This window comes from Penaeus chinensis, chromosome 35, assembly GCF_019202785.1.
Source record: "Penaeus chinensis breed Huanghai No. 1 chromosome 35, ASM1920278v2, whole genome shotgun sequence".
Classification (NCBI taxonomy): Eukaryota; Metazoa; Arthropoda; class Malacostraca; order Decapoda; family Penaeidae; genus Penaeus; species Penaeus chinensis.
In genome coordinates this window covers 35,094,667-35,106,649 of record NC_061853.1, presented here as the reverse complement: position 1 = coordinate 35,106,649, position 11,983 = coordinate 35,094,667, and the positions used below count along the sequence as shown (strand labels likewise).

At 41.8% G+C, this 11,983-nt stretch overlaps 1 protein-coding gene across 1 annotated transcript in view; it reads right to left on the bottom strand.

Annotated features, from left to right (window-relative positions):
- The window catches only part of LOC125044142, a 45,635-nt gene extending 33,901 nt beyond the window's left edge, over window positions 1-11,734 (bottom strand). Inside the window, exons 1-4 of the mRNA XM_047640594.1 lie at window positions 11,564-11,734; window positions 9,739-9,799; window positions 4,874-5,006; window positions 4,204-4,340 (exon numbers count right to left, since the gene is read on the bottom strand). Coding sequence (XP_047496550.1) covers window positions 4,204-4,340; window positions 4,874-5,006; window positions 9,739-9,799; window positions 11,564-11,734 — 502 coding nt within the window. The remainder of the gene's footprint in view (window positions 1-4,203; window positions 4,341-4,873; window positions 5,007-9,738; window positions 9,800-11,563) is intronic.
- Window positions 11,735-11,983: the final 249 nt, after the last annotated feature.

The window sequence follows — 11,983 nt, the reverse complement described above, 5'->3', positions numbered from 1 at the left end:
TCGCAGTTAAATGTTCCGACGACGACAAGGAAAGAGGCGACGACGGTGGTCTTTAAACGTTTCTCGGAATACGTTCACGGCTTCGGTTTGCAGCAGCCATCCGGGGAAGCCTTTTGTTCCTCGGGAATCGAATCCCGATTGCGGGACGAGGGGGCGAGGGCGATTTCACTGTAGAACGATCCGAATAAGGAGGCTGAAGTGTGAGGGGAAAGCCTTTGCAGCAGAAATGTGTGTATATGTGTGTGTGTGTGTGTGTATGCATTCACACACACACACACACACACACACACACACACACACACACACACACACACACACACACACACACACACACACACACACACGCATACACACATACACACCCACATGCATATATATATATATATATATATATATATATATATATATATATAGACTGATAGGGCAGGTAGGCAGGTAGGTAGATAGGTAAACATACAAGGAGAGTGGTGCAGATAGAAAGAGAGGGAAAGAGAGGGAGGAAAAGAGAGAGGGAGGGATGAAGAGCCAGACAGACATACAGACAGACGAAGACAAGCAGACTGACAGGCAGAGAAAGGTCACAAACCCCATCCCTGGAAGGTGCTCCAACAACCTCGTTAAACGTAATACCTGCTTGTTGTGGTCGCATTCAGGACGGCGAGACAGCAACACGGGAAAAAATATAAATCGGAAATCATCGCGATAAAATCACACGAATTACCTCGAACAAGACACTTTAATTGGTTCGAAAATAACGTTTTGATTGACAGGATGTTGTCTTTCGTATCAACTGCCAGCCAATGGAGCGGATGATCAGCTCAAAATGCTCTTTATCGGGATGTAATATGTTGCGACGAATTGCACCAAAGAGGCTGTTGATGTTATCACAGCCGACAGTTACACGTGGGTAATAATACTCATTTTCGATGTCTTGCTTTATCAGTATCAATATGTAGAAGAAGAAGACAGAATCCCAAACTAAGGCCTATTGTAAAAGTGGCCCTTCATTAATCTAACAGCAATCTGACAACGGAACAGATTAATAGATTGACATGCCAGAGAGAAGTGATTATTCTAACTTTAACCATCGACCTTTTGACCTGTAACAAGTCCCCTACAATGCCCTTCTCCCCCCCCCACCCCCCACCCCCCATCCATGTGACGCGGATAAGAGACATAAGAGACAAGGTCAATCCTAAAAGGTCAAATTCATAAAGGCTTAACTGTATTAATTATTCACAGATGGTGTAGCTCGAGCGGGATTATCAGAAAACATGTCTGGAACACGTAATTGTTTTCCTACGATCGTAATAACGGTGTGCGAGTAGCCAAAGCACGTGGAAATTAAATAAATTGTTTTCCTGTAGTTATGTCATAGCCATTATCATTTCATTAGTAGAAAGAAATTCTGCATTTCCTATCTTTTTCTCGGAAATAATAACTGTAGCCTGAGATTCATGAGAAGTGACTCGCGTTAAGCTGTAATGGCAAGGCTTCGGTCGTCTGCTTTTTTTGGATTACGAGATTCCCTGTCGACTAGAATTTCAGATCGATGACTATAAAGAATAGTGAAACTGATAATGAAAATGTATTCGTTCAAAATATAAATACTGCTTTTGCACTTTTTGTGTAGTTATATCTGGCCGTATTAAGATAACTGAATTATATTAATTGTAATGAGACTTTTGCCTCCCCCCCGCCCCCCCCCCCCACTCCTCCAGAGGAAGGTGGTGTGTCGTCAGGCCTCCGTCTGGGTGGCGAAGAATCCGTTATAGTTTTCATTTTTCTCCACGATGATTGGGGCTGTTAATGAGGCGGCAGTGATTGTTTGGTGCCGTGAGGTTGAGAGAGGTGTCGAAAATGTATAAATGAATATGAATCATTCCGTTGGAGATGCAGTACCGACACGTCACTTACACAGTGAACTATTCACTCTCATTTCTACCTTTTCAGTATTTTTCACAGTGAACACTGCCGTTCCGGGAGATACCGATTCATATTATTACGAAAGGAAAGTAGGAAACAAAAACAACAGGAAGTAAAAGGCGGGTTAATTAACATGCGCCGACATCACATCTCGGTATTAGAGTATGAAATTATCGAAGTTCCAAATAGGAAGAAAATGGAGGACCGAAGCGTCGTGACTCCGGAGCACTTCACACGTCTCTCGAAGGAGCTCCACGACACGCAGGATGAAGATGGAGACGTCTTCCTCCTTCAGAGAGAAAGGTTGATGGAGACGGATTTTTTGAGGGTGAATTCAACTTTGAGTCGATTTTTTAAAGCTCTATTGGAGGACCGTTCCGTCGGACGTGGTCAGTGACCTAGGCCCCTTTGATCTCGATGAGTGATTCTTTGTGCAGACCTTTAGGAATCCCCGAGGAGTCTAGACAAAAGGTGTTGGAAAATAACAAACAGACCGAAAAACACCCAATTCTCTTCATATTCCGACCTGTGTTCACCCTGCCATAACCGGCCCTCCCCCTTTACCCCATCCCCCTTTCTCTGCTGCCTCTCAAAGACCGAGCCAAAGCCTCGAGAATAACGGCGGCACGAGGGGTCTGAGAGGAGCCGGCTTCCGTGCCAGGCGTCTCGGGGAGTCGACGCCCAGGCAACGGTGCCACCACAAAGGGTCCTCTGGCATTTTGGGCTTTATATATCACAGGTTTCCCACTGCTTGTAGCCGCAGCCTTTCAGCAAATGAAGAAGTAAAAGAAGTTTGACACAACGTCGTCCGACTTTTATTTTCATTTAGACTCGACCCTGAAAGACGTTTTTAAAATGGGGAGCTGAACTGGAAACCGCAAATGCGAGCTTGAGGGTTTGACAAAAACTGATATAAAAAGAAAGATAAAATAACATGTCTCCAACGATTATCTTCTTCACCATTCCGATTTTTCGAAATAAATGCTGTTTTCAGTTTAACACTTGATGCAGCATTATTTTTTTAGAAATTCCTTCCACACAGTTTCTCGAAGACATTCTACGTTGAAGAAAAATATTTTTCTTTTTATTTCTTACCCTTTTTTATTATCGTCTTCCTGCTCCCTTCTTCATCATCCTCAAGCCCATCTTCTTTTTATCTTTTCTTCATCCTCTTCCTGTGGCTAAAACATTAGGCGGTCTGGACGCAACGACTTTTCTTCTCTACAGCCACGGAATTCGCTTTCATAATGACAGAACCTTAGCGAAACGGAAGGAAGTTCCGCTGCTGGACAACAAACGCTCTTGTGATCAGGATAATCGGGCTGGCAGTAAGAAAAATCCCGCTACTGAGGAGCTGCTGACGGAGATTAATTGGCCCATAAAAGTTTAGATCTTTTGATATAGAGCGAAGCCATGGTTGCTTTGTTGTTTTTCCCCGCGAGAAGGAGATATTAAAAATGATTGAAAACGTTAATAAATCATGTAGCGACGATTAACGCGGGGTGAATGACTAATGAGCACCTTCTGTCGTGTCACAAGGTGGACGGCGCTGATCGTTGCAAATGAAACGTCCTAGAGTTCATTAATCTGTTTTACGGACCGTGAGTTGCATTTAGGTAGAACTTTGCAACATCTGCCGGGTAAGTGGGTAACCTGAACTAATAGGATATTACTCGTGATATCCGTGTTTGTCTACAAGATAATTTAGGCGAGATAATGTCTATAATAATTAGAAGTTCCCCGAGACCAGCTGACGTCGAAGGCGCTGGGTGCGTGAGACTGTCAACCACCTTCTCTTGTTTCCTACCGTTGCTTGGGAACCTCCGCGGCGGGTTGATTCGGTTGAAAGATTTCTTTCCAATACTCCGCGGTAATGACTGAAACGCGGAGTAATAAACGTATGACGGTAATCGAAATCGTAACGAAGAAATTCTATTCAGCGAGATTTTCGGTTCCGTGAACGATCACATCCCACCACATTACCGCTTGCTGCGTTCGTTTCTAATTAGGCATGCGGGAACACGTACTGTACCTTTTATTTTTATTGCCAAAACGTGATTTTTTCACAACTTACTCCAGTGGCTAATTGTCCATTTTCCTCAATGACCAAGTCTGGCTACCCAGGCATCCCAACCTGCAATTACAACTACATTCCTCGACCAACGGCTTCCTACTCCTCCTGTTTCCTCCCCTTCCCTTCGTTCCTCTTCTGTTCGCATGTAGCAACCCCGGATATTATTAAAATCTTCCTCCAAACAATTATAATAATGCACTCACTCGTCCTGACGTGGAGTTTGACCATGTAGTACAGGGACACCGCGCGCTGGGGTTGCGCGGAAGGGTTGGTAGCCATGGTCTCGTTCTGAAGTAAACACAGCGTCTCCTGCACCGGCGCCAGAGGGTTCATGACGAAACTGGTGGGAAAAGGAGGGGAAAGAGGAAGGGGGTGATTATTCGAAAAATAATGATAAAGAGGTATTCATTCTGATTTGTGTTTGTACAGAATGGTGGATCGAACGTGTGTGGCTGAGGGGGGGGGAGGGTAATTAATCTTGGAACATTAGGCTCGGAAGCAAATACCGGGGAAGAAGGAGATTACATTCATTAATATCCCAATCAAATATTAGCAACGGTAATATTCAAGAAGTTTTTTTATCTTGCGATGAACTTGAACTAGTGGTTTGTCCCATGAATACATAAGCCAACTACAATATTTTTTAAATGAAGATTACTGTATCATAATCATGAGCATTATTAACGAACCATTAACATAAAATTACCATTATCATTATGCAATAACTGTCATCATCATTATATGTCATTATCAAAAACACCATTACCATTCTTACTATCATCAGATAACCAAATACCCAAAGCCATTAACATTCTACCACCACCATTATCATCACCACGGTCACTATACCAACACCACTCCCTCGCTGCTCACCTGAAGGACGCCGCGGCACACTCCGGCTCCTCCCTGCACCATCCCTGGCATTCCCACAGCGAAAGGTTCCTGATGGTGTAATACGTTGAGCCTCGGTAGTCCAGTTCGGTCAGCTTCTCAAAGGCAACTCGACCTGGGGGGGGCAGAGAGGATCGTCATGAGGAGTTAGGAGTGAGTTTCTGTGATAAAATGTTCGTCTGGTGCCTTCTGATGTGACGAGATATCGCGATGTATTGTGGATTTGTGTGTTTAGATAAGGAGTTTTGTGAGGGATTGTCCATTTTAATACGGCGATATGCTGTGACACGATTCTTATTTGTCGTGTGTTTTGAAAGGAAGAATATATGCGATGAATATTATATGTATTTTCGTCCATAGCTTGATTTTGTGGGTAATTCGAAATGAGGAAAATGGGAAAGGAAAGAGAAATAAATAAAGACGAACGAGGAAAATAATGATAATGATTGCTATTTGTGGAGAAAAGCTACGCCTTTGACCCTCCAAATCTCAACTGTAAAATTGCGAAGTACGTAATGTGCTCGCCAAGCAATTTTGAGCCAATGCAGCAAAGAATACTTGGCAGCGAAGCGATAGGAACGTACATATGTTGATAAATTATACACAGCGAGGCAAAGAAAAATGGCCAGGCAGCGTTTTGTGGATACGTAATATCTCCACGTCAGAAATCAAGCGCTCGGTAACCGTTACTGGGTCGGGACAGCAACAACAGAGTGCGTTGCAGACTTGCGTTATGCCATTTCTATCTTTATTTCTTATCGCTTTGCATGATCCCTGGTGACCTCTATACCGAACGGGAAGGGAAAAAAAGTTCAAGTACAAAATAATAATAATAAAGTTGCACCGTGTATGGACTGCTACACGTCCGTTGAGAAAGCTGGGGCGCTATTACGTGTTTTACGGACCAAATGCCTTAACCTTGAACAGTTTCTTTCCTGTAACTTGAATTAACCTTTGACTAATGTTCAGTCTGAATGGGGTAAATAATGACCTTTGTCTCCAGGCAATACGAAACACAGTTGCCTTATGATTGCAATCTGTACTGCCATTGCAATCCTTAAGGTCTTAAACTGGCCTACCTTAGGAAAAAAAAATCTTTCATAAACTCCAGTATAACGAAAGATTAAGGGTTAAAACTAGAAATTCATATAAAATCTGGCTATTATGGCCTACTGATTACCGAATTAAAGTAGCAGCAGTTATTTCCTCGTTCTATTTTTTTTTTTCCAACCATTTAGCTTTATGCGAAAGAGGCTACGCACGTACTGCAAGTAAGCAACCTGTTTTCTGCACAGAATTTCGTATATGATTAGCTATCCTTTATAGTTGTACCGAGCACTAAAACTACTAAGCCGTATTTTTTTTTTTTTTTTTTTCAAGTTGCATTCCTTGTGCGTTTATTTACACTTTATACATTCATAAACGCAAGTATAAAATAGATTTACGACTCCAGCCTTACATAAACTCATACACACAAGTAATTAATAGTAATTATGCAGTTCCATTTTTTTTACTATCAAGCTCCTTGTTTTTAGTACCACGAATTGTGCATCACTTTATCCCTAAAACGGGGTAAACTTGAGGTAGTAAAATACAACCACAACACGAAGCACTTCCGACTAACAGAACCCACGTAGAGATGAGGCAAGCTGAGCGTGTGGTATGGACCGCCGCGCACGTTACGTTCCATCTTGTCATAATGCACTTTCTTGTGTGGCTGTTACGATGTACGTCACTCGGCGTCTGTCTGTTCCTTGGTTCGTTATGCTTTGTTTAATCGTGTAACTACTACAGGTTAGGGAGGGAGGGGGAAAGCTGATCGGTTTGTATTTCCGTTTGATTATTAGCAATATATATCTATATATTTCCCTGTCTGTCTATCTATATATATATCTCTTTATCTGTGCCTATCTTTCTATCTATCTATAATTATTTTCTGATCTCTCTTTTCCATCTCTATCTCCCTCACTCTCTCTCTCTTTCTCTCTCTCCCTCTCTCTCTCTTTCTCTCTCTCCCTCTCTCTCTCTTCTCTCTCTCCCTCTCTCTCTCTCCCCCTCTCTCTCTCTCTTCTCTCTCTCTCTCTCTCTCTCTCTCTCTCTCTCTCTCTCTCTCTCTCTCTCTCTCTCTCTCTCTCTCTCTCTCTCTCTCTCTCTTTCCATCTCTATCTCTCTCTCTCTCTCTCTCTCTCTCTCTCTCTCTCTCTCTCTCTCTCTCTCTCTCTCTCTCTGTTTGTTTGTATGTTACTTTTCACACCTCCTCTCTCTCTATATCTATCTCTATCCTCTATATATTGTATATCTTTCTAGACCTTCCTTCCCTCTATCTTTCCCCCTCCCTACCACACACACAAAATTAAGTTTACAAGGGAAAGAAAACCTTACATCCAAAACTTATACTGCCTTGGCCCACGCCCCTTCTTCCCCCTCTCTCCTTACCTCTACCCCTCCCCCCCTCCCCCGGCACAAGCGCCCCTTCGAACATGGCAAATCCCCCCATCCCCCCACCCCCCGGAGTCTGCGGTTAAAATTTATCTCCTCCTTGTAAAGACGCTCAGTTATGATCACGTCGGACTGTTGTGTGGTGTTACGCCCCGTCCACAAACGCGACTCCTCAGAACACCTGTCCGTTATTAAACACACTGAACCGGAAACTGAACACAAGGTGCAAGATTAGGAGGTCTGTTATCTGGTCCCCTGTGATGAATTCCACGTGTCAGGGATGGTGAGGAAGATTGGAATTTGCGGAGGGGGAAGGGGGTAGGTGGGGGAAGGGGGTGGTTTATCTCTTTTATTTATTTTTTTCTAGTATATATTTTTTTCTCATCTTATTGCTATATTTAGTTTCGCTTAGTTTATTTATATCTTATCATTATCATCATTATCATTAAATTGTTGTTGTTGATATTTTGAACTGTTACTTGTGAATTGCGCCATTACGTTGATTTCACAATTATACCCTCAGTCTACCGTAAAGAAAATTGGGAAAACAATCGATCTATACAATAAAAACAACTCGCTGTCGAAGACTTCCGGTGAGTCAATTAAGACTTCATTGGCGCAATAAGACGACAAAAACCGACTCTTCCAGGGAACAGTTCGTCCCAGCAGGCATTCAAGACCCTTTTTGACCAGGAAGTGAAAGCTGAAGACAGTTTTCTTGGAGTGAGGACGCCCACTCGCCCACACTGTACAACGGAGGGTCCGCACTGTTGTAAAAGTGAGCTCATGTGTATCAGTGGAGGGCGTGGAAGGGGGAGGGGAAGAGGAGAGGTTGGGAGAGCAAAAGCAAAAGACAAACTTTGATATGATAATGATATGCTTTGCTCAGAGTGAGAGGTATATAGAGAATGTTAAGATACAGAATTGCAAGCTTGCCATTGTGTTGGCTATGCCATTTCTATCTTTATATCTAATCGCTTTGCATGATCTCTGGTGACTTCTATACCGAACGGGAAGAAACAAAAGTGGATTTTTTTTTTACATAATCACTTCTGAACGCAATGCTTATCCTTATCCGGACGCAATCGCGATTACCGACGCGCGGACAATCGTCTACAGAGAGAGACAGACAAAGACACACCCATTGAGCAATATAGAAACAAAGCAAAAGGCAAATGCGGAACGAGACATTTAAAAACAGACAAAAACCACACACTCGTAGAAACCGAGACGCAAAGAAATAAACAGACTCGGCAGAAAGACAGGAACGCTTTTTTTTTTTTTTTCCAAAACAAAAGGTCAGCAGAGAGCACCGTATTGTATCGATGACGTCGCCTTTTTCTGAACAAGACTCGTCAGTCACAAACGAGCGAACCCCAAACAATGCAAGGAGCTCACCATACAAGCCCAAGGATAGAGCGTCTGGACGTAAACACCTGCCACTTGAAGCGACGCCAAGGGTTGCAATCACTTCAATGACGCAACTAATATTTATGAAGGCTTCTGGAGGAGCATTTAATAACAGTAATTTATACATTAGTTCTGGTTATTACTGATAGATATAATTGTGATCAGGGAGTAATGACACGGTAATCGAACTGTTGTATTAAGGTTTCAATGCCATCACCTTTGGGCCTTCGTATTTGTTACCAAGAATGTCTTCATTACAGTAATGCGGACAAGCACGTTTCTTGCTGACTTAAACGCTAGCGATAATTATAATGAATTTGCTATTTATCTAGGAATTCGAAATCCCGCAAAGATTTACAAGAACAGGAGGAGGTTGAGACGATCCATTTGCAAGGCCTGGAAGTTCTTGTCTTATTTTTGTCTTTTTGTCTTGATTTGCTCTGAGAGATTCAGTTAATCACTTGAACGGTATCTTCGGATTTTTCTTCCGCGAATGACGTAAGGAAATGTCCAGCCAAGAGTGGGAGACAAGACGTGCGTGAGAAAGAAAGAGGAAGAGGAAGGAGAGGAGAGAGAGAGAGAGAGAGAGAGAGAGAGAGAGAGAGAGAGAGAGAGAGAGAGAGAGAGAGAGAGAGAGAGAGAGAGAATGAAAGAGAGAGAGAGAGAGACAAAAAGAGACTGTATATGTGTGCGATATATATATGCATATATATACATATATATGTATGTGTGTGTGTGTATATATATATATATATATATATATATATACATGTATGTATATATATGTGTGTATATATATATATATATATATATATATATATATGCATACCTATCAGGACATGACGGCGTATGCTATGCATGTATGTATGTTTTATTATGTAGATCCTACTGGAAGATTAGTTAAACAGCCAAACAACGTAAGAAAGTGAACAAAAAAAAATAAATAATTTCAATCTTTCAAGATTATTTCTCGTGAATGAAAAAGGCCTTTCACTCACCGAAGGCAGCCGAGGCGAGGATCAAGAGAGCCCCAGACAGGAGCAAGGTCCGCGAACACATCTGTGGGAGAAAAAAACATCTGTTATTACGGTGTTAACGTACTTTGTGACGAAGAACGCTGTGTGTGTCATTTCTCTTACGCATGCTTCCATTCCTCTTATTCTCTCTCTCTCTCTTTCTCTCTCTCTCTCTCTCTCTCTCTCTCTCTCTCTCTCTCTCTCTCTCTCTCTCTCTCTCTCTCTCTCTCTCTCTCTCTCTCTCTGTATATATGTGTGTGTGTGTGTGTGTGTGTGTGTGTGTGTGTGTGTGTGTGTGTGTGTGTGTGATTATGTGTGTGTGTGTGTGTGTGTGTGTGTGCTTATGTGTGTGTGTGTGGGTGTGTGTATATGTGTGTGTGTATACAAAATTGGCCACTAAAGTTCATTTCAGATTATCATAAAATAATTAATGCCTCTAATTACATCCACATTTTCTCTACGAAAGTGATACTGCATAGATGCCCGGAGAATTTTTCCCTAGCACATGTCGTCTCGCCATCTGGTATTGCGAGCGGGGAGTAGGTACTGCTCAAGTTCTGGCCAGGGAAAGCAGAAGCTTTTCCTTTACCCTTTCTTTAGACTTAATAAGAGAGAAGATATCTGCCGTTTGCGTGTATCTGCCGTTGATAAGAACAGTTGTGGCTGGATGTCTGTTTTTATTAGGCTTATTTCAAACCATGTTAACTGATTCAGAATAAATTCCGTTAGATGTATATTTTGCTTTATCAATGGATCAAGTGGTTTTCTTTATACCATCTTTTCAAAAAACTTAATTTCATATTTTTTCATTTCGTCTACATCTCCTCGTCGCAGCGACACCCCGAGTAGAAGGTACTGTACTGTTATAAAGTAAACATAAAACACACGGTCTTAATTAACCTTTGGAATGCCATTAAGAAAACTGGTTTGATCCTCCGCCAACAGAGGGCTCTCCCATGGAGCTGAAGAAAACGTTGACTTCAATGATATACGCATTAAACTCCGCCTTGAAGTCTTTTCAACAGGTCATGTTTGCACTTCACACAAGTGCATGTATGTATGTATGTATGTATGTATGTATGTATGTATGTATGTATGCATTTATATATGTATGTATGTTTGTATGTATGTATGTATGCATTTATATATGTATGTATGTTTGTATGTATGTATGTATGTGTATATATGTGTATGTATGGTTTGGGATAAATATGGCTTGTTCTATTTAAAGTTGGAATTTTAATCACGTGAGAAAAGCCAAGAGGACGAACATATGTCTGTATCTTCTATTTTTAGATATTTCTCTAATTGTCTTTAGTAACCGTAAACATCGATATTTTTCTTTCTTTGTTTGTTTCTTTTGTTTAGATCGTTAGAGATAATTCTGTTTTGCGAAGAAAGAGATGAAGAGAAAAAAAATATAATGATGATAATGATGATCATAATGAAGATGATGGGGATGATGATGATAGTGAAGATGAAGATGATGATGATGAGGATTAGGAGAAGGAGGAGGAGGAATAGGAGGAAAAAGAGAGGAGGAAAATGAAGAAGTAAAGTACAAACACGCAAAAGATAAGATGAAGATAAGATTCAAAGAACGAAATAATAAAAAGTAATGATAATAATTACAATAAAAAATAACAAATACTAAATAAGAGGAATAGTAGATAATAAAGAAATGGTAAATAATGAATAAAGAAAAGATAAATTATAAAAGACAATAATTACAAGAACGGAGAGGACAACAGGAGATAGGGGGAGGGGGGGGGGGGGGAGAGTCTAGAGCCCGAGGAGGCGCACAAACTGATCTCGTGACGAAGACGCAGACGAGGGCACAGCTGACGGCAGAACAGTTAGGTCGCGGCGCCAGGTGGTGGGCGTGAGGCTCCGTTCTCGCGCCCGTCACGCCCCCCTGCGCCCACCGCCCCTGTGTAGCCCGCCCGCGATGAGAGATGTCGATTCTTATAGGTGACATGTCGATGTCGATGAAATGCAGTGATATGAGAGGTCTGTTCAAGCATCCATGTTTTCTTTCATCATTTTCATATCACGTTGATCACTGACTATGTACGTAACAACAGTCTTATTCATAAAGTCATCGTGACATTGTTAAGAGTCATCACATAATCACGTGAACTACATAGGATGCTGGGAAGGTAATGCAGAATCATGTCCATCGCGAAGGAAATGATGGTCATCTCAGATTTGATCGGCAGTAAATAGC